At 36.1% G+C, this 23,696-nt stretch overlaps 4 protein-coding genes across 6 annotated transcripts; 2 read left to right on the plus strand and 2 right to left on the minus strand.

Moving 5' to 3' along the window:
• The first annotated feature begins 2,867 nt into the window (after nt 1–2,867).
• Nucleotides 2,868–3,659, plus strand: mRpS18C (mitochondrial 28S ribosomal protein S18c). The gene is given in 2 exon segments (NM_001099820.1): nt 2,868–2,971; nt 3,235–3,659. Coding segments are annotated over 2 exon segments (414 nt in total). The 5' UTR covers nt 2,868–2,928; the 3' UTR covers nt 3,606–3,659.
• LOC101746023 (myb-like protein X) lies at nt 3,656–5,830 on the minus strand. 2 transcript variants are annotated; one of them, XM_012696259.4, is made up of 2 exons: nt 5,687–5,830; nt 3,656–5,534 (listed from the first exon to the last, which is right to left on the minus strand). In XM_012696259.4, exon 2 carries the CDS (start codon nt 5,005–5,007, stop codon nt 4,009–4,011), a length of 999 nt encoding a protein of 332 aa, XP_012551713.1. In that variant the 5' UTR covers nt 5,008–5,534; nt 5,687–5,830; the 3' UTR covers nt 3,656–4,008. The 2 variants fall into 2 exon arrangements, with proteins under 2 accessions (XP_012551713.1, XP_004933011.1); XM_004932954.4 differs by lacking the exon at nt 5,687–5,830 and having other exon boundaries at nt 3,656–5,595.
• Nucleotides 5,831–6,786: 956 nt separating this feature from the next.
• Nucleotides 6,787–9,910, plus strand: LOC101746165 (uncharacterized). The gene has a single exon (XM_004932955.5). The coding sequence runs from the start codon at nt 7,241–7,243 to the stop codon at nt 8,087–8,089; it is 849 nt and encodes a 282-aa protein (XP_004933012.1). The 5' UTR covers nt 6,787–7,240; the 3' UTR covers nt 8,090–9,910.
• Nucleotides 9,911–11,550: 1,640 nt separating this feature from the next.
• On the minus strand, nt 11,551–23,198 carry LOC101745842 (biorientation of chromosomes in cell division protein 1-like 1). 2 transcript variants are annotated; one of them, XM_012696245.4, is made up of 5 exons: nt 22,661–23,196; nt 21,108–21,268; nt 17,055–20,161; nt 16,100–16,201; nt 11,551–15,093 (listed from the first exon to the last, which is right to left on the minus strand). In XM_012696245.4, exons 1-5 carry the CDS (start codon nt 22,745–22,747, stop codon nt 14,915–14,917), a joined length of 3,636 nt encoding a protein of 1,211 aa, XP_012551699.1. In that variant the 5' UTR covers nt 22,748–23,196; the 3' UTR covers nt 11,551–14,914. The 2 variants fall into 2 exon arrangements, with proteins under 2 accessions (XP_012551699.1, XP_012551700.1); XM_012696246.4 differs by lacking the exon at nt 16,100–16,201 and having other exon boundaries at nt 22,661–23,198.
• Nucleotides 23,199–23,696: the final 498 nt, after the last annotated feature.

Here is a 23,696-nt window from a genome sequence, read left to right on the forward strand (position 1 = left end):
ACAAAAAAACACTTTTTATTTTTAATGTAATGTCTTTTTTTATTCATGAAGGTAAAAGGATGTAGCGATAGCTATCATAGAACTTAGATTCCATGCCTGAATCGCTTTAACGACATTTTTTCTTTTTTACGGATTTTAAACATCAGATACTTTTGATTTGGAATTTTTTTTCCTGTATTAAAATTTAAATAATTTTTTTTATGATTGAATGTATACTGGTGTCCCGGAGGCCTTTCCAGTTTCACCAGCACATGTGGGCGAGCAAAGGCTCAGCCAGAAGGGGTGGGATTTGCTAACAACTGCCCGAGCGCGTAAATGACGTGTCTACTAGGCTGCACTAAAAGTATCGGGAATGGAATATTTTCACTGTTCCTGTCATATTAAAATCTTTTTAATTGAAAACTCCTTGGTTTTAAAAATCGAATGCCATTTATTTATTTAAAAAAAAGATTCTCGGTCTTGTCACGAGGTTTGGTCAAACTTGTGTAGTCGTTGAGAAAATGGAATTGACTCGAGAAAATTCAAGAGCGATGATTTATTATGACTTTCGAAGTGGTTTAACACAATAACAGTGTGTTGACCGGATGATTTCTGCATTTGGTGATGAAGCCCCACCAAAACCACAATTTATCGCTGGTTTGCTGAGTTTCAACGTGGACGTGTCAAGCTCAGTGATGATCCCCGTCAAGGTCGTCCAAAAACTGCAGTCACCCAAGAAAACGTTGATCCTGTGCGTAAGCTGATTGAGAAAGATCGACATGTGACATACCGCGAAATTCAGGCAACTTTAGACATTGGCATGAGTCAAATACAAATAATCTTGCATGAACAATTAGGTGTAAAAAAGTTGTTTTCCCGATGGATACCGCATTCGCTCTGTGAAGAGCAAAAAGCGGCTCGCGTTACTTGGTGCGTCAGAACTCTCGAAAGATTCCACGCAGGATCCTCAATTGCTGTATACAACATTGTATCAGGTGACGAATCCTGGATATACGCGTACGAACCCGAAACAAAAAACCAGTCACGAGTTTGGGTGTTCGAAAATGAGTTAAAGCCAACAAAAATTGTTCGTTCACGGAGTGTTGCAAAAAAAATGGTGGCCACGTTTGTCTCCAAAACCGGCCATGTAACGACTATTCCTCTTGAGGGACAAAGAACGGTTAATGCAGAATGGTATGCTAGCATTTGTTTGCCACAGGTCGTTTCTGAACTCCGTAAAGAGAACTGCAACCGCCGCATCATCCTCCATCACGACAATGCGAGTTCTCACACCGCGCACAGAACAAAAGAGTTTTTAGAGCAAGAAAATATAGAATTATTAGACCATCCGCCGTACAGTCCCGACCTAAGCCCTAATGATTTCTATACTTTCCCTAAAATAAAGAATAAATTGCGTGGACAGAGATTTTCATCACCTGAAGAAGCTGTGGACGCCTACAAAACGGCCATTTTGGAGACCCCAACTTCCGAATGGAATGGTTGCTTCAATGATTGGTTCCATCGTATGGAAAAATGTGTCAAATTTCGCGGAGAATACTTTGAAAAGCAATAAATACATTTTTAAATAGTAATGTTGTGTCACTTCGTTAATTCCCGAAATTTTCAGTGCCGCCCTCGTAGGGCGTCGACAGTGACTAGCTCCTGCGTGATCAGGATTCGGGGAGTAGTCAGCGGTGGCAACGATAAGGCGATTGTCATGACGCATAGGCTTATCGAAGTAACGTTCCGACGCTGACTTCATGTGTTTTCGGATCGACTCGAGGTCCGGGTCGTCGTGTAAGTTGACGTTCCTCACGAACCACGGAGCTCCGACGGCTTATCTGCAAAAACGAGATTGTAGGGATTGGAGGGTGTCTATGGGTGTGCGGGTCGCGTGAGCGAACGCCACACTCCCGTAAGTCATGACGGGATTTAAATACTTAAACTCGAATCGTATTTGCTAGTTTTTTCAAATTTTACTTTAAACCTATCTAATAAACTTAGTTGGTAGAAGAATTGAATAAATGAATAGAATGGGTGCCATCGTCATATCCAAAAGAAGCATAGAATTTATAGGCTATTATCGCCAACTGACCGGAACCGATGGAGACTGACAGTCGACAGCCGAAACTGAGTCACGATCCTCAGCAATGGGGGAGCGATGGAGAAGAAGAAGAGGAATCGCCAAACACTTACAAAACTGTTAGGAGTGGCGTTTTGAAACGAAGAGTATTAGGCAAAGAAACGGTAAAAATTGCAGGGGTAGAAGTGGCAAGGCAAGAATTTACCGTGCCCCCTGTCATTTACGATACATTGTGTAAATCCGTAAATAATGCTGCGAGTTTTTTTTTTTAGTTTAAAGTAAGTAATGTTGCGAATTATTTAGCGTTAAGTACCTGTAAGCTCGCACAAGATTATGACAACGTAACAGAATGGTCGGACGTTACTTTTTGGTAATATTTCAAAAAGTCCATTGAATCCATCCTAAGTGCAACTAAGATAGATTTGCAAAAATCAGAGAAGAAACTAAAATTGGTTAGAAGGTCCGGTAATCGATGGCTATGAACGAATTGTAGGAGCTGCGTGTGGAAAATTAGAGCAAAGGCACTGAAAAAGCTAGTAGCTAATCGGGATCTTCCAGAAATTTACTGAAAAATCTCTGTAAATAACCATAATTTTAATGAGACTATATTTCATCCCAATTAATTAGTCTCAAACTAATCAGCTTCATTTCATTTCGATATATATCATTTTTCATAAAACAGAATATACAAGTGATTAGGCAGCCTGGTATGATACTCTTGCCTTTCCAGTTGGTAAAATGAAATTACTAGGTACTACTGCCTGTCAATGTCATATGTCAAACTCATTTTAGGGTTATGTACCCCATCTTTCTGTTCGCAATAAATTTGTTTACATGTCTGCATATTTCTGTCAATAAATACCTACATGAAAATGGCATTGTTTAAATCATTTTTTGCCCGGCAAATGTGTAAGTAAAATGTTCTGAACTTACCCAAACCTCATTCATATTATATACGATGGGTTCATTAAACTGTAATTTTAAGCTTAATGTAGATCTTTGACAACGGGTAAAGCTCAAACTAGAATGCAAGCGCTTAGAGCAGCAGTAGTAAAAACATTTACAATATACATACAGCTAAAAATTCCAAATTAAGATGTTTAAAAGGAAACATTACATTCTAAAGTAAATGGGTACATTATAATCTAATACATTTTTATACCATTCCTCAGTAAGCACTCATCAGGCAGTACTCTCCACAATCAGGACACAATCCACCAACCTCAAACCAGACCCAGATGCCCCAGTTGAAATGGAAAATCCATTCAAAAAAGAACTGAAACAATGTATACTCTGTAAACTTAATATAGATCCCGATTACAAGAATTACAGATTATTATCGCAATTTCAATCTCCGTACACGGGCAGAATCTACCCGAGGCATATAACTGGTCTATGTAAAAGAAAACAGATGCAAGTGGAGCAGGAAATAACCAAGGCTCAGGATTTAGCCTATATGCCGTACACTTACAAACATAAAATATTTTTGAAAGATCCAAAATTGTTTGACCCTGAAAACCCAGTGCGTTCTCATAGATTTTAATTTTTTTAAGTTAATGATATTTAGTTAGTTAGAGTAATAAAATGTTAAAATAAATACTTGTTTTTTTCTTTATTATTGCCCAGTAATCAATTGGTATTGCTTCTAAGATTTAACAAAGCTCAGAACAAAATTAAAAAGCAAAATTTATTTGAGAATTATACTAGAAATCTAGAATTACTTCAATTCATTTAAATGTGGTTCTATAAAAAAAGTAAAATCCCATACTGGTCATTTAGATTGGCTGCAGCTCAGTGCTGGACTTCAGTTTTAAAGAAATTAGAAGGTCAATGGCAGTATGATATTAGTTGAAAAACTCTAATCAGCAACGGTAGTGATCACATATTACCACTATCACCACCATAGTAATAAGAAGTCATACTTTAATATGAAAGACAATTATTCTTTAGTAATTATTAATGGAAGCCATTATAATACTTTCATCATCAGGTGTCACAAAGCAGTCATTCTCTGCATCATAACCTACTAAATTCACTGGTATCTTCAAAGCTTTGAGTATCTCTGTGTAATCCATATTACTTTTGTCAGGACATTTCATTTTTATTAAATTCATTAACTCTAATAATGCATCTTGACATCCTTTCTGCCATCTTTTAATTAAATCTCGTAATTCTTTTGTATCTTCTGTCATTGATTTAGCCAAAAGTTGTTTCTTTTTAGACTCTATCCGCAACTTAAGGTCATCAATATCCTTCTGGGTTATTGAGCCTGTTGATTTGGCCTTTGATGGTTTCATAACTTTATCATATGTTTTACGTATGATGATTGTTTTCTTACTACCCAAATCAAAGTCTTCATCATCATCAGATAGATCCTTAATTTGTGAATTTATTTTTGACGTAATATTCGGAGTCTTGTTTTTAGTTTTTTGAGATCCAGAGCTTGTATTTTGTGTATCTTTAATTTCTTCACAGAGTTTTGGCAGTTTAGGCTTCCTTTCAATAAAGTCTGCATCATCATAATTATCAAGTAAATGCTTTTCTTTATTCAAGTTTATTAATGGTTCGTCATCAGAATCAAATAAAGTTTGAGATGTTTTTTTGTCATTTTTAGATATTTTTGTAGTTTGCGCAATAGTCTCATTCTTAAGTAAGCCTTTGAATAAGTTGTTCTGTAAAACTACTATACATTCTTTGGATAAATCATTTGGACTTGAAATTTTCTTTTTTTCTTTTATATCACTAGTGTTTATGTTACAGCTACCATTTGTTATGGGATGTCCACTACAAGTATTAAACTCAAATTGTGGTGTACTGTCCAAATGACTGGATATCTTCTTTGTTTGGTTTTCAGTACAGTTCTCATTGGATACCTGCATTTTACATTTAGATTCTATATTGTCATTACCAGTTTTATTTTTTATTTTTCCCTTAGTTTCATTCATACTTTTAGTTCTACTAAATTTTAATTCATTAGGTGATCCTAATGTTTCATTTTCATCCTGTTGCTGATCTTCTTGGTTGGTTTTGTATTTGAATGACTTTCTTTTACCCTTGGATAAATGTGATACTGGTGTAGAAACATCATTTTGATTAGTCTCTTGTTGTTTCTCATTTTCTCTCTTTTCTTTTGGGGTGGATATTATATTTTCTACTTGCTGCTCATTTTCTAAGCAGGGAGCTGCTGAAGTGGCGCTTTGATCATTATTCTCATTTAAAGCTGTTAGTAAAGTTCTAGAGCGTTTTCTAAGAGGCTTTGTAACACTTGTGTCGGTTTTGCTGCTTGTATCTATAGAACTATTACAATGAATATTTTTAGAATTATCTTCAGGTGTATCTGATGCTCCTTTTCTGTCTTCAATTTTTTTGTTGCTAGATAGAGGTGATATGAAAGGAGAAACTCCACCTTTCTTCCAATTACGGGATAGACCAACTCTTCTGCAGGGCGTAAGTAATGATTTGCTTATACCACCTGGAGTTTTGGGTTTGGGGGAGTCATTATTATTTGACGGTACGGAGTTACTGATGTTCATAATTTCATTGACAGTTTTACATATTTGAATCAAAATTATATCAATGTTAATCGAATTCTTTTAACTGTACTAAATAATATTTACGTCGTACCTATTCTTATAAAGGATTCGCCAATTTTTTCAACGCGCAATATGTAATGTTTACAAAATAACAATTCCTCTCACTACTTTTTACTTCCCGCTAAAACACAATTTAACCTACCTACACCTACCTACCTACGACAGCTGACAGATAAGTATATACATAGATTACACAGTGTTTTTTGTTAGACAACAGTGTCATCTTATAAAATTGACGTCCATCTCTTCTTTCCATCCGGGCGTATCTGAAATAGCCCCCTAAGCTATCAGCGAATAGGTAGAGGAAAAAAACCATAGTATTCCTACTCTTCCATAAAATGCCGTCAAAATTGAACGAAAACTATAGCTTTGTACTTTAAATCAAAAGTTCTTCTCTTCACTGAAAATATTCAAAGGTTGAAGGCATGTATTCAAATCCACTCAATAATCAAACTCGCAAAAATACTAATTTGTGTAATTAGTGGTGGAAGCCCGCGTCTTGTGGGTCCGCATGGGTAGATATCACCACCCTGCCTATTTCCAATGCGAATTGGATGCCAACCAAACCAGTAGCGGGGAGAACAAACAGTATTTATACAATTGAGACTTAGGCATGACTCAAAGTAGGTGGTGACATCTTTTTTGTTAGCTTAAAAACTAAGAAGAGCTCATAGTCACAATGACATGTTGTGAATTAATTGTAAGTTCAATGTACATTTTGAATAAACACAAACAGGAAACATAAAATAATAGACAGTATTGTAAAATTAAAACTTATTTATTTTTTATATTTTTATATCTATTTAGATCTTGTCAAAGCAAATGAATCTTAATTAATATTCTATACCGCCAGACCGCAATACTTTTTCAGAATGCAACGTATCAAGTTATATTGTTTTCTGTCTTGTAACTGATTGCTCTGATTTATACATTTGATAATTGTCGCTTAACCGGTTGATTTAGCGTCTATAAAAGTGCACAAGTTGATAAAATAAAACAAATCACTAGACAAGGTTTCTCGAGATCTTTTTTTTTTATTGCTAGATGTGTGTTAACTTGTTACCGGAACCCATAGACATCTACAACGTAAATGCCGCCACCCACCTCGAGACATGAATTCTAAGGTCACATGTTTACAGTACAACGGCTGCCCTACCCTTCAAACTGAAAAGCAATACTTCTTCATGGCAGAAATTGCCAAGGTGGTAGTACATGCCCATGCGTACTGATAACATGTCCTGCCACCAGTAAATCGATCTTTCAATAATCCATCGAACTTTTGGTAAATTCATAAAAAATAATTTTGTCGTATAGAATAGTTATGTTCCCTTGGCCTTTCGAATAGAATGAATTAAACAAAATGTCAAAATGAAGTAACAAATATGTCAAACGATCAAAATTTCCATTCACTACTCGGCATTCAAAAGATTATCGTTTGGTGGTATAAATCGACTCGACATAATAGTAACAAAACAAGTTACGAACGCTAATATTGTACGATTGTGCTAGACCGTGAAACCCACGAGTCTAGACCATTTAACGTAGTGTAAATTAAATATTTTTATTGTGATTTAAGCATTACATAATGCCTTTGCTTAGGCTGACGACTGGTACCTTCGGGCAGCTGCGTACGTTTGCTACGTCAGCATCCCTCGCAAAACGTGTTAAGACCTTCGCAGTCTATCGATGGAACCCCGATGAGCCCGACAAGAAACCTTATACGCAAAATTTCGAAGTGGATTTGGACGACTGCGCACCTATGGTATTGGACGCTTTGCTGAAGATTAAGAACGAAGTAGACCCAACCCTGACCTTCAGACGTTCGTGCCGAGAGGGCGTTTGTGGTTCTTGTGCGATGAATATCGACGGCGTCAACACTCTGGCCTGCATCAGCCATATCGATCAAAACATTTCCAAGCCGACGAAGATTTATCCTCTACCTCACATGTACGTCGTCAAAGACTTGGTCCCCGATCTGACCAACTTTTACCGGCAGTACCAGTCTATCGAGCCGTGGCTGCAGCGTGAAAATGAAGCTGTTAAAGGTAAGGAGACTCAATTGCTCCAGGACGTAGAGGACCGCGTCAAGTTGGATGGTCTCTATGAATGTGTGCTATGTGCTTGCTGTTCGACGAGTTGCCCGTCCTACTGGTGGAATGGAGATAAGTACCTAGGCCCTGCTGTCCTCATGCAGGCCTACAGGTGGATCATTGACTCCCGAGATGAAGCCACTGAGAAACGTTTATCAAAACTCAAGGACACATACTCGGTATACCGTTGCCATACAATCATGAACTGCACTCGCACATGCCCTAAAGGTCTGAACCCAGGCCGGGCCATTGCCCAGATCAAAACCTTACTCTCGGGTATAGTTAAGAAGCAGCCACCTATAATGGACCCTGCTGGCTTGCAGAAGCAGACAGCGAGCAATTAATAAACAAATTGTAAATATGATATTGTAGTTCAAGGGCTGAAATCTTAACTGTAGCTACAATTGAGTGAATGTTAAGGAGTAAGTTTACTAAATGTAAAATATGACATTAATGAAAGCTGCACAAAAGCTAATGAGTGCTTTAATGATGTTGACTTCAACCTATATTATCATTATAAAATATTTCCATTGGTTATCTCTTTACATAAACATCATAAAATTAGAAATGATGTACAAACAAGCTCAGTTGAAATTAAATAATAAAGCTTATTTGATATTATTTTAAACATTAAAATCTCATTTTGGTGTCTATCCTATGGCCTATGTCATGTACTACTCACCATCTGGTCTGCCTCTTAAAATATATATAAAAATGAAATGAATATAAATTTTTGATGATTATTTTTACACAATTTATGAAAAAAGGAATTATATTTAAGTGTAAAGATATTTTAATGTTAATGTTCAAGTAAAATTCAATCACTTTTTGAACTAAAATATTTGATTCCCTGAAATCAAATGACTAATGTAAATGAAAACATTTGAATGTTTGTCTACATCTTTGTTCAACTCTCAAATTAGTAGCCTAACCTAGCACCTCTTAAAGCTGGGAGTATTTTTCTGACACATCTCTTAACATCTATATTATGATGGCTTCTTTGGTCTTACTTGCCTAATTGAACAGTTTTGAACTGAACAAAAATACCATTTGGATTTTACTGCTGGATTTGGTTTAATAAGAGCTCACAGGATGTGAATCGTAGTAGCCCATGCTTAAGTTGAATATTTTAATATGATATCATTATTTTTAAATATAATATAATTTCGTAGTTGGTAATTATATAGAAATATTATATTAAATAAAACATAATGGATATGAAGATTACAATTTAATGAAAAAAATGTCAATAGTAAAATTAGCAGTATTTCCATTCATTTTAATTTACTGGTAGTGGGACACACTGTGAGACCACAAAATTTTGAACCAATATCCTGCATATTATGATTTGAAGCCATTATATAATACCATTAGACCATAAAATACCCAGTCAGAAGAAAGCTAAATGCATTTCCCTATGTCTATACCACTCGGTACCAGCCCAGAGTTCTTACCCCATTTTACATCAAAATCATGTCGTTTAGTAAATTTCATGACAATATACTTTCTCTTGATCTAATTTTCTTATATCAAGTATACAAAGAAATATGTCATTATATTTATGTTAGCACAACATTGTAGTAACATTTATAAAGGGTTGTAATTATCACAAAGTAGTACTTAATTATTTGATAGTTTTGATAAATTGAACCATTTTCAGATATCATAACCGTTGAATAGACAAAAATCAGGATATTGTACCTTATTATACCTTGTAATTGGAAATCTGGACCAAGCTTCAGACGACCAGTCATTGTGTCACGAACCTTGAGGGAATCTTATTTTTAACGACAAACGTCTACATGACGATGACAGATTCCTAAATTATGTATATACATTATGAGTAATTTGGAGAATTCCATTCTTCGGACAAATAAATACAGACTCCTATAGGAAAAGTTTTCCTTTATAAAATGAAAATACTTTTGTACTAAAAGTCAGAAACTATTTGTTATAAATAGTGGTTATTATCAAACATTTTCTTGTAAAATTACATATATAAACGTCCACGATTCTCAATAGAATCATTGAAAAAAGTATTATTCAAATAGTATTGTTATAATATGTTGCGCTTTTCACATTATTTATATCGTTTCATTGGGTTTATTAAATAAAAATTGTAATTTACATGTACAGTTCTTTAATAAATGTTATTTAATGAAGAATGCTTTTTTAAATGTTAGAGGTAAGTCAACCCAATTTGGCTCAAATGGCAAGCAACTAATTTGATACTCTCTCGAGCTGAGAAAGGGAGTGGTCAAAGATTACTTCTAAGACCTGGCTTCAGCAATTAGCAGAAATATAGTTAGCATCTGGATGCCGGATGTATTCGTATATAGATACGTGTTTCTGACACCTAACGCACGAGAAAATGTTAGCTGTGGACAATTTAATGGTCAACAATAATAAGTAATTAACAATAATAAATACAATAATAAGTAAACAATATAATTCTTCAAAGAACTGGGATTATCAGTAAAATAATTACTGCATATTGTGAGGTTTGTTATCTAATTTGATATAAATTTATTGTTCATACAAAATACATGTTGAGATGACGGCTGATAGAAGAGAATGGAAGAGAAAAATTAGCTGTGCCGACCCCACCTAGGCAGATAAGGTGGAGAAAAAGAAGAGTTCCTACAAAATACATGTTGAGGTCGTCGTGGCCTAAAGGATAAGACGCTGAATTCGTATCGAGCGATGCAACGGTGTTCGAATGCCATAGAAGAATATAAACTTTTTTCTAATGAAGTATGTCCCTACTTAACAAATGTTCACGATTGACTTCCAGGGTAAAGGAATAAATAACATCTTGTAATAAAAATGAAAACCGCAAAATTATAATTTGCGTAATCACTGGTCGTAGGACCTCTTGTGAGTCCGCACAGGTAGGCACCACCACCCTGCTTATTTCTGCCGTGAAGCAGTAATGCGTTTCGGTTCGGTAAAAGGTAGGAAAGCCACTGTACTGTAAAAACTGAGACCTTAGAACTCATGTCACAAGGTAGGTGTGAGCATTTACGTTTTAGATGTGTATATGCTCCAGTATCTACTTAACACCAGGTGGGCCGTGAGCGCGTCCACCTATCTAAGCAATAAAAAAATCTATATGTGTACATAACATAACACGACACAACATACATAACAGGAATGTGACCGGTATTCGCGTTGTGATGTTTGCCGGTAGATGCCAAAAAATGTTCTATTTGAATATAATTAATAATAATAATAGAATGAATCTTCAGCTATTTTCCATTGCTGCGCCATTTCGAAGCGTTCAAACACTAATTTACGTGGCTGTGATTTGAATTGTCAGGTAACATTGAAGTTTGTATTTACAATTAGTTTAGAATACGAACTACCCGCTATAGAAAGCAGAGTATTAAATACACTTGACATTGGCGAAATCTAAAAGGAAACGCCATAAACCTAAGAGATAGATAGATAGAATACGAACTAACAGAAATTATTGACCCAGCGGTATTTAATTTTAATTCCTGACATAGAGAAAAACATTGCAACTATCTTATTAAACGAAGATTGAGTACTGATAGAAAGCTTTATTTTTATTACAACTAATATTGCAATGGGTCCATTCTTGCAAACGCAGGAGGTTGTGTACCCGAGAATTACCTTCTAAATGTGAGCTTACTCAAATGACGAACATTTATCTTTTGGCTGGTCTTTGTCGAAACTTTCAATAGCTACAAATAACCAAAAGTCAACATTAGTAAATGTGCTCAAATTTGAAGTGGTCCATCTTGCTGCCCCTACCAAATGTTGGAAAAGAAAAACAAAAAAATTAGTTACAATAAAACTTTATTAAATAATACTTATTGTTAATAAAAAATTTAATTAACTAATTTAACAATGAAATTACTTCATAAGTCTTCCAACTCTTTTTCTTTACATTTCATAAATAAACCATTTATTCTATTTTAACTTATTGCTATCTGTATATATTTTCGATTTAATGATTTCTCTGATCTTGAATGAAATTGTTCTTTCTCGTGGCTATCACAGAATCATAAAACGCGCGGAAATAACTTGCACGCATCGATCGATCATTTACTTCACTTTTATCGCTCCGATCAAACGCAACATGAATTGTATACATTTTATACCTAACTTATGGCGACATGTGTATTTTTTCATATAGATCCTGTAAAACGTTGACGGCTCGTATATAGATTCGGTAATTATCTAGTTCACGTTTATGACAATTCTAAACTATAGAAACAGCCCACTGACTTTCTCGCCGGATCTTCTCAGTGGGTCGCGTTTCCGAGCCGGTGGTACATTCTGCGAAGCACGGCTCTTGCTAGGTCAGGTTAGAGCCCCGTGAGCTCACCTACGCCATCAGTTACGCTGGCATAGCCTCTCAAGTCATCCAGCTTATGTAGGAGAAAAAAAATATTGACAAGATTTGTAGAGCCGATACATGTTTGTTTTGACATTCAGCAAGGATGCAAAAATTCGGGGAAGTTACAAAAAAACTATTTGATTTAAGAGGACTTCACAAAAAACACCCTTTTTTCAGTGAACCAATGCACAAATCTGTAATAAAGCGATCGTTTTGAGTTAGTTCGACGGACATGAGTTATCCCCGCGAGCTGTAACCAATATCAATGAATTTAACATTAAATTTAGTAATGATAATTTATTTTTCCGTTACAAAATAATATACAGTTGTGGAATATTAAATTCTAAATCCGAATTTATATATGTATATATATTTTTTAAATCGATTCTTATTTATTTAATCAACAAAAAAACATTCCTTGTCATGACTCCACATTTTATTTCAAAAATAAATCTACAATGCATTACGAGTAATTACTGTACAACACATCTAAGCTGCATTATTACAGAGCTTTGAAGAAATTAAGCATTCACAAATCACATATTCTTTCAGGGCAACATTAACAATGTCAAAACTGTACTATAACCGTACACTTTACATTACCCACACAGAAAGAAAGAGAAAAGGCCTGATAAAAATAAGCACGCAATGTACTGCAATTTTAAATCAATACTTTTGCTTACAATGATAATATTTTTAACCGACTTCAAAAAAGGAGGTTCTCAATTCGACTGTATGTTTTTTTTTTTTTTGTTACCTCATAACTTTCGACTGGGTGAATCGATTTTGATGAATCTTTTTTTTATTAGAAAGCTGACGCTTTTCGTGTGATCCCATTACAATTTAGTCCAGTTCTGATAATGGTATCCATGAGAAAACCATATAAGTCTTAAATTTGCATTCGTACGTGCGCGACAAATAGATGAATAACTCAATAACTCAATATCACGCCAACCGATTTCGATGATTATTGTTTTTAGTGTATATCAATTTGTTTTGGAATATCTTATTCTTTATATTTGAAGTCGGTTTTTGTTAAAGCATATTTACAATTATTATTTTCCCCTCTAATAAGGTAGAAGCATTTTACGATTTTCAGCCGCGACGAGGACTACATCTGTACTGATAGACAAATTGAATGGAAACTCCGATCTTGTGAGCAAATACCGCATGATGCCGATATACCTTACCATACCTAAGTAGTCGTCGTGGCCTAAAGGATAAGACGTCTGGTGCATTCGTATGTAGCGATGCACCGGTGTTCGAATCCCGCAGGCGGGTACCAATTTTTCTAATGAAATACGTACTCAACAAATGTTCACGATTGACTTCCACGGTAAAGGAATAACATCGTGCAATAAAAATTATAATTTGCGAAATGACTGGTGGCGGGACCTCTTGTGAGTCCGCGCGGGTAGGTACCACCGCCCTGCCTATTTCTGCCGTGAAGCAGTAATGCGTTTCGGTTTGAAGGGTGGGGCAGCCGTTGTAACTAGTAAAGTTGAAGAAGAAAATATTTAAACTATAATTTTAATTAAAATTTCAGTATTGGGGCGAATTTTTTTCCGGTGCTCAGGAGTGGCATTATCGTTAAATCCGGCCCTGAATACGAATCTTAACGCACGACTACAGTTTTAATACACTGCCAACGGTTTACAAGCCGTGAGCATTCGTGAGCACACTTGAAATGTTCTCTCACAAAACTATTTACATTCCTAAAATCCAACTAGTATAGCCATGCAGTATCGCTTCTAACGAAGTGCGCCTTAATTAAACTATCCCATCCATTCGCATCAGACATCAAAAGCAAAATTACTTCTAATTTAGCGTAAAATCTAATTTATACAGATTCACTCGCGGGTAGACTCTTAGACTCTTAATAACGACAATAAATATTATATTTTTTGTACATAAAAATCTGTACGTTAAAATGGAGGCTCATATTAACTTCTGCTCCCGACGGACTGTGAGCCAATGAACATGAGCAACACGAAATAAATGTTCACAGAGGCTCATCAAATTATAATGAAATCTCAAATATTCTAAAATATTCGTAATCTTTATAGAGTTTAATGTCAGATTTAAATAAAACTAAAAATGTGTATTTAATGATATTGTAATGGGGAAAAAATTATTTCTGTCTACTATTTCTGCTGTGAAGCAATAATGCGTTTCGGTTTGAAGGGTAGCCGTTGTAACTATACTGAGACCTTAGAATTCATATCTCAAGGCGGCATTTACGTCGTAAATGTCTATGGGCTCCAGTAACCACTTAACACCAGGTGGGCTGTGAGCTCGCCCACCCATATAAGCAATAAAAAAATGACGTTTTAAAACTGATAAAAATTTCCGCCGTTTTCCTATGCTTATCGTAAAAAAATATATTAATTAAATTTGGATAAATTTTTCGAATCAAGCAAGGGAGGTGATTGATGTCTGTGCGTTTTTAGATATTTAGAATAAGAGCGGAACGTGCAGGTTCAAACTTATTCTTTAAATTTAAACCCGTTTTCCTTAACGATGCAAGTAAACGGTTAATACTGTGAGTACTCGTGAGCATACAATATATCCAGTCTAAAACGCATAAAATTTAAGAAACTTCAACAATATTCACAGTTACAGAGCACTTAAGAAGCTTACCAACCGTGAGTACTCTTGAGCACACGCTGCGTACACACCAAACAGGGAATTTAAGGACATTTCGACACCTGTCATAACGTTAATGCCCTGGGTATTCGTTTCCCGGGCGTGAGCTCTCGTGAGCACTCATGAGTATTCACGTTACAAAAAAATGACAAACACTTCACGGTCTTATATTGTTCCTACGAGATAAATAGTGTAGTTTCGGTTTGTAAAGGTCAGTTGTACTGTATCTTTGTATTTTCGCGCGCTGTGTCGTCTTCAATTTTCCGTTGGGCGAATGTAGAGCGTTCTGTTCGTAGTTTTCGACCGACTTATCGCTGGACGGGCTGTGGGGCAGATCTGTGAAGGAACAACAAGAAAAGGAGATAAACAATTGTTGTGCCAACCAGAATTGACGACACTTTTATAACCGTCTGGCTGACCCGGCAGACTTCGTAGTGCCTCAATCGAGAAATAAAAGACCTAAACTTTTGTATAAAATAAACTTAAAACAAACAAAAGTAATCCGTCCGACGGGGGACACGTTAAAGGAAAAACAAAATTGTTATTTTTATTCGATTCCGAGCATTTTCATATTTATCTACCCTTTTAAACCTTCTCTGGACTTCCACAAATAATTCAAGACCAAAATTAGCCAAATCGGGCCAGCCGTTCTCGAGCTTTAGCGAGACTAACGAACAACAATTCATTTTTATATATATAGATAAACAAATAACTACTTAGGAACTTTTTAAATTCTGGCACCGGAACGACTACAAGACAACCTAGAAGATGCAGACAATGGTTCATGATGCTAAATCGAATTGTGTGAAAAATATAGTAAAATAGGCCCACCCTTTTTTAAACCTGTAGTAGCATGATAACTAAACTCTTTGTCGAGAATGTTCTAAATAACAATTTGAAATTTAAAGCAGTAATTCTGTCCATTATTGATATACTCATTTACTGTAATATTATATTAATAATCTCATGTTAATCAACCAAACAACAATTCCTATTTGTCGATACACCCAGCATAATGAATATCAAACTTGCAAAATACATATTATAATTTATGCAATACCTCAAGATATAAATTTTGAGAAATGGACCTCAAATCTCAAGGCGGGCTCCACTTAACACCAGGTGGACCGTTCGCTCGCAATAACACCTATCTCCGTTGTCATAAGCGTTAACAAATACATTAAAAACTGACCAAATTTATTTGTATTTTAGATTTAGTAATTTTTTTCCTCTCTAAGCACTGGTCATTTTGGTAAATACTTTGACATTGGCAAAAACAATGCCTAAGGCGTTGGAGCCAAAGTCATTAAAAAAAAAAAATTACATTAAATATTTTTCTTACTATTTTTTTTGGGCCGAGGCAGTCCGACTCTCCTCGCTTTGCCCAAATACTTTGATCTCGAGTTGTTCTGCACTCTGTTGTTTGATATATGTTTTTCTGTTTCTAAAACGTATTTACTAAATGAGAACAGCGGTATTTGGACTTGTGGTGACATTTGGTGACATCACTGGTGGTAGGATCTATTGTGAGTCCGCGCGGGTGTGTACCACCGCCCTGCCTATTTCTGCCGTGAAGCAGTAATGCGTTTCGGTTTGAAGGGTGGGGCAGCCGTTGTAGCTATACTTGAGACCTTAGAACTTATATCTCAAGGTGGGTGGCGCATTTACGTTGTGGATGTCCATGGGCTCTAGTAAACACCAGGTGGGCTGTGAGCTCGACCACACAAGCAAAAAAAAAAGATCATTCATAGGGTCACTTTTTTATGATTGAAGGATCATTCGTGGCCCGGAGGCCTTTCCAGTTTCATCAGGATAGGTGGTCGAGCAAAGGCTCAGCCAGTAGGCGAGGGGGTCACTCAGTGCAGCCTATCTCCGCCAAGAAGAAATCATCGGTTCCAGTTTGAAAGACGGACAAGCCAATGCAATTGAAACTTTGGTATTACGTTTCAAAGTATCTGCATTCCAGTTCTGTCATCTATAGGCTCAGGTAACCCTAAAATATCAAATTGACCATTATAGCATATCGCAGACCAGGCCCTGACTATGAAAGTATTACATTTAGGAGCAAACACAAGATGCATCCAACAAGGTACCCCAACTATACAAATTAAATGCTGGGAGTAAAGTGAATTCTATTATAGGAATCAGCAATGGATTCTGGTTTGAAGATTATGATAACCATTATAAAATTTAATGGAGACTTCAAACTTTTTTCTCAGAACTTTACAGACTTCAGGAAGCAGTTAATGTCAGGTTTAGTGTAGGGGTGGGGTAATACAATAATACAAGTTCCTTACCCTCAGTTGTGGACGTGATCTGATCGGATTCACTCAGTTTCCTGATCTTGTTTGGCGTCAGAACTTGTGCAGTTATATTCGAGGGGCTCTCCGGTTCCATTTTACGTTTCAAACTGTCACAGAATATGGTCGATTCCTCGTAATAATCGATTTGCGGCATTTTACTTGGCGACTCCATTACGCTGCCCAATATAATCTCCATTACTTCTTGCCTTGAAGTTCTGTTGACCATCTCCTCTAATTTGGCCGCGTAGTCGCTCGACAACTCGAACGAGCATTCCGATTTCACTGGACTCAAAATAGGCGATCTAGATTTAGATTCCTCAAAATCTATTTTCTCGACTGGCAACACTACTTCGTCTCGCAAATGAACCTCTTTTATTACATTACTTTTCGGCAGTTTTATGTGACCGTTTTTGTGATAATTCACGATCTCGCAATCACCAAAACCCTGTGAGATCTCTTTCAGGATCTTTTCTACGTATCTGTCGCAGTTGATTACGTATAACTTATTGATGATCCCTGGTCTCTTCATGTACTTCTTGAGGAAAGTGTCGAATTTGTGACGTTCTATTTCCGAATCGTATTTTTCGTGCTCAGCGAAATAATTAAACAGTTCCTCATCTGGTTTACCACTTGGAGCTTCTTCCACGGCATCCTCTTTATTGGAGTCTTCGTTTTCCGACAATTCCTCAGTTATAATGGTGACTTCGAACAGATTCCTCCTGTCGCCATCGTTATTATCAATGATCGAAGTGTCGGAATCATTCTTATATTTCTCATCCAATTTCTCGTTGCTTCCGTATATCTTATCGGTGTTCTTTTCGTTGTTAATATTTTTAATTCTCTCGGACGCTCGACTGTATTCCGATATCTCGTTAACTAATTGCGAGAAAGGCTTGTTCTCTTCGTATGTTTCGTTTCTCAGCTCTTCAAAATGTTTTATATCCTTTTCTACGTCACTATCATCACTAAGATCGCGTTGCCCGTTGACTTTAGGACATTCAAACCCTTTAAAGCCTTGCTCATCATCAGGAAAGTCTTTGAGTACGTCAGAATCTTGAGTTGTATTACTATCAGCCTGAGTCTCGTGGTTCACATTGGTGATGCAAGCAAATTCCAACTCTGGTCCGGGTATGCTCGAGTAGACTTGACTCAGACTTGGTCTTACGTTGGCCTGGAACTCCAGAAGCAGGGCTGCCTCTTGGTTCATCCTACGCTGTTCTTCATCCAAGAATCTCCTCATTTTCATCAATCGTTTGGCTTCCTCTAAATTGGCGGCAAATTTGGGTTTTTTAATTGTCACATCCGGGACGAAGGGCAACCTTGGAACTGGCGTCACAGGAAGCTCGAGACGGTTGTCGACATGCACTGCCGGCTTGAAACTAGAATTCATTGTGTTGCTTTCGGTGGTTTTAAGGTTTTCTTTATCGCTGGGGCTTGTAGAATCGCCACTGTATGATGTATTATCAGATTTAGACGTGGACCCTTTGGTCTCTTTCTTGCTTTCACTGGACTTGGAACTGGGCGGGTTATGGGAGCCTTTCGATGATGAGCTGCCGTCGTTCGAGTCGCGGTCTGTAGATCTTCTGTTCACATTTCCTCGACCAGACAGGCTGTAGTGGTCGTCGGTATCTTTTTTATCTTTTTTCTTACTTTTGTCATCAGTCTTGCTATCTTTTTCAGATTTATGAGAACTGCTCTTTCTGTCTTTATCTGAACGATGGGAAGTGGACTTGGAATCTCTCTTATCTCGACTCTTACCATCTTTAGTCTTATCAGAACTTTTATCGTTTTTATCTCTTTGACTTGATGATTTCTTCTCGTCGTGTTTACTACTTCTTTGACTAGAGCTTTTGTGAGACTTAGAGTCTTTCGAGCTTGAACTTTTGTGAGAGCTCCGATGTTTCGATGAGTCTCTGCTCTCTTTCTTGTCGTTTCTGTCCTTCGATTTCTCTCTCTCTCTGTGACTGGATTTAGATTTACTATCGTCTTTACTCTTTTTATCACTTTTATCGTTCCTGCTGCTGTCTCTAGAGCTGGAATACTTAGAGTCAGATCTTTTGTCTCTGCTGCTAGAGTGCCTGTGGGAATCTCTCGAACGATGTGAACTCTTGTGACTGCTACTCTTCTTCTCTTCCTTTTTCTCCTTTCTTACGTCCTCAGAATTTTCGGTTTCTGGTATTTTATTTTCTACATTAGTTTTACTGTTTGCATCGCTTTCGTAGTCGATCTGAAGGTTGTTGCTGTTTGAACTATCGTCAGACACCGGCGTGTTGAAAGGTTTTATATTAACTTGATTATTGAATTGAAAAGCCAAATTAGTCTGGTCGCGGTCTGACTTTTCTGTGTTATCTTTTGAATCCTCATCTGGTTTATGATCTAAGGCGAATCTGAAAGTGCACGGTTCTTTGTTGTCCTCTACCTTTCCGTCTGAATCGTTTTCGAAAGCCTGTTGGGCGTCGCAAGAATTCTCGTTATTCAAATTCCTAATTGGTGTCAATGGGGACATATTTCTGATCAGAGACGCATCGGAACTAGAATCATCGTCATCACTCGCGACAGGTTTGAAATACTCTTTATCTGTCCTATCTACCTCATCTGACATATCAGTATGAAACTTAGACGCCTGAATGCTTTCTGGCTCTTTGGGTAGTTCAATTTTGTCTAAATCCAGTTTGGGGGGACTATTTTCGGGTTGCGGTATATTTTCTGGTAATATCTCGTCAGGTAACGGTATGCAACTCTTGTCAATGCTGGTATCCGATTCAAAAACACACATTTCAATTGTGTTTGGGTATTGAATATTTTTCTCAGTTTCATTATCAGTTCCAAGAGTATTTCCATCTTCGATATCCATTACTTCTTGGGTATCAGTGGCATCTTTGCCATCATCACTATGTACTGACCCAGGACTAACGGCTTCGAGGTCTGTCGGTAGAAGGTTGGTATTATTCTCTTCATTCAAATCAGGTACTGGCTTCTTTCTGACTATGCCAAGATAGTTGTAAACTAAATCTTCTACTTGTGGTATAAAAACTGATGCCACCTTTGGGTTGACCACTTGGTCTACTATTCTTTCTACCCCTTGTTCTAAGTAATTGCCACTGAAATTAAATAAGATAAAAATATAAATAAATATTGTATGTAACTACAAACATTAAAAATATATACATGTATTCAATTTCAGTAATTCATAGCTTTTTTATTATTCATCTGCAGGTAGTATGGTTTCTATTAATTGAGAGGCGAAGGTTTTTATGGCCCCCTTGGTGTAAAGAGGTTACTAGAGCCCATAAAAATACAAAGTGAAGTTACAATGCTAGGTCTAAATCTCTTAGCATAACAGTTATCCTTTCTTTCAAACCAGAATTTCCTAAGCATTCATCCTACTTGGCAGAAATAGGCAGGGCGGACAAGGAACACAAAGGGCCCTTTCACCTAAAAACATTCAAGAGTTTAAGCTTTGTCTGTGTCTGGTCTAACAGGTATGACACTTAGATTCAAGCATGCATTCAATGCAGTGTAGTAATGTACGGCAATACTTTTTTAGGTTGTCGCAAGAGTAGACACAATTAAAACTTTTAATGTATATTGTATTTTAATTTTGTCATTATATTGTTTCCAACGTATTTAATACATTATAGTTAATTGTCACAGATGGCTACAAAGTAATCATGGTCACGGACAACTGATGAACAAAATGATTGTTTATAAATTTGCTGTATTGGAGTGACGTAGGCAAAATAAAAGAGAACTGTTCAAGTCGACAATTCGTGTAATACTGTCGTAATTTAGGGTGTGCAATACAAATACAAAGAAAGTACAAAACAAATATAAGGTTAAGCGAGCTGCACACTACATTGCGTACAGATGATAGAATATCTAAAGTCCCTTTTTTTGTCTGTCGCCGAGCAGTCTTGCGTTTTAGTATAATGATTGAGATAACCAATAATTAAGGTAATTATGACTTCTTATTTCAAGGTGTTTGGCATCATTCATCTTTGTCATGTAGACCTTTTTTGAAAACATAAATGAAATGTTTTTACTTACTCCAAGATATGTTTCCTCAACTTCTCTCTAAGTTGATTCTTGTTCAGATCGGGTTTCCAGCATTGACGCGATAAGAATGAAGATACAGAACTCTCAACTCGTTGACGAAGATTTTGGTATGCTGGTCTTGTGTCTACATCAGCAATGCAGTCTTTCCGAAACTGTGATAGCAAAACAAATTTTATATGGTTGTTGCTTACCTTGAGACATTATTTGTTGACATATGTTTCACACCAAATATATATGCTTTGCTGTCAGCCCAGAATAATCGAAAGCTAACAAAAGTAATTTACTTTGGTCAACTAATATAAAACCCAAAATTATTAGTAATGTCATGTTGGCATTTACTACAAAATTCTACATCAATCTTATAGATAAATATCTGCAAATTCATTTTCCAATGGGGGTCCATTACAATAAAATGTATAATTACCTACCAAAGTCAAAATGTTTTTTATACAAGTAGGTCTTCACAAGTGCCGTACTATCTCATAATGCCATGACTTTATAACCAATTTGGAACACAGTTTTAGCAATTAAATGATTCAGAGTAAAATCATCATAGCTCACATTATTCTATATATTATAATGTGTTACATTACAAAAATAGATAAAAAAAATAGAATTTACAATAAGAGTGACTACAAGTAGAAGAAACAAATTTGCACTGTGTGCACTAATGAAACACTAAACTATGTTTTTTTGACCAATTACCTATTACGGCCTATGTAAATTTACAACCAGCCTTGTTTTTGTTTGTAATAAGTGACATAACAATTTTATTTATAACTAGCTGACCCGGCAGACTTCGTAGTGCCTCAATCAATAAATAATCTTTTGTATAAAATAAACTTAAAACAAACAAAATGAATTCGTCGGATGGGGGACACATCAAAGGAAAAACAAAATTGTTATTTTTATTCAATTCCGAACATTTTCATATTTATCGACCTTTGAAACCTTCCCTGGACTTCCACGAATAATTCAAGACCAAAATTAGGCAAATCGGTCCAGCTGTTCTCAAGTTTTAGCCAGACTAACGAACAGCAATTCATTTTTATATATAGAGATGAAGATGATTTGTTGATAACACCGAACAATAAACTAAATAACCATTTTCTATCTGCAATGTCTTTTATAAGTAATTTGATAACTCCTGTTAACTAAAAGAGAGTTTCCAGTATAGCTTTTCACTAAATTAACCAATTAATTAAGTTTCTCAAATCGATTGAAACACTAAAATTCATTTTACTCAACATCTCATTTCTATACAAATTGCTTTTCAAGGACTTGAGATACAATTTAGCTGTCATGAATTTACCAGCTATTGTATTAGTCACGTAAACATTTAATATATTTGTGAATTTTTATAACTCGCAAAAACATAGCATATTTCGTGTAATAATTGATTTTACATCAATAGAATGGACGTCTGCGAAATGTCAAACTTTACAATAACATTTTACAAAGTATTTTTACTACTTGAAGGTTGAATTAATAATAAAAGTACCGAAAATGTTAACTTTACAAGATGCATATCAAAAATAAATTACCTGATCGAATATTCCTTTAGATTTTAACTCGTAAACTAATTGATCTACAAGTCTCGGGTCACCCGGCATATATTGTAAATGCGTCATTATTGCGCTTTATCTTATATTGGAAATATATAATAAGACATATAGAATTGTTTTATAATTTGTTTTATTAACACTTAACACAGTTAACTTTGTCTGAATAATATATTTTTACGAAATTACAAATGAACGAATACTACTCCTCCTATAGTCAACTGCGGATTTGTAGATTACTATAATTTTTAGAGCATTGACGAATGTTGTAGGGTTTCGACTTGTGAATCAAGCTATTTATCTCGACTAATAAGCTTCGAGTCACAGTTCGATTACAGTTTTGATTAGTTGATTTTCTTTAGACCGGATAGAACTGCAGCTCGATAAAATACGAAAGTAAAAAATAGTCGGTTTCAATTTCATTTTGTTCTGTAACTTTTTTTTACATTACGTTCTGATGAGATATAAATTTTCAAAATCAACAATAATAATATTGCTTATTAAGCTTAGAATTTTATACACGATTCCAACATGGTCGATGGTTATGCTCTGAGGTTGAGAATTGAGATTATCTTCATCTATCGCACTCAGTCATCACCCGCCGCCGTAATAAAGTTCACCTTAATGCCTGAGACAACTATGCCCAAAGGAGGTTTGAATAGGGTTTTCAGTTGTGAGTAGTCGTTGCTACTCCACGACTGCTCACAAGGGAAATTAACCCATGTTCATCAATCTATGAAGAAAATAATAAAAATTTTTTTTTGGCCGGCCTCTTGCTAGTAACCTTGATAGGTCATGTTAGTTTCACATGACCTGTAGCTCCCAGGGCTCAGCCTGGTACTGCGCTGACACCTGCCCTAACAAGAGCAGTGCTTTGCTGAATCAGCCACTGGATCTTTTTTTCACTCTGCCCTTAGCAATGCTGACGTCCAAGGGCGACGTTAACCATTTACCATTAAGTGGGCCGTATGCTCATTTACCCACAAGAAAGAAAAAAAAGTATAAATATAGGAAACAA

This window comes from Bombyx mori, chromosome 26, assembly GCF_030269925.1.
Source record: "Bombyx mori chromosome 26, ASM3026992v2".
Classification (NCBI taxonomy): Eukaryota; Metazoa; Arthropoda; class Insecta; order Lepidoptera; family Bombycidae; genus Bombyx; species Bombyx mori.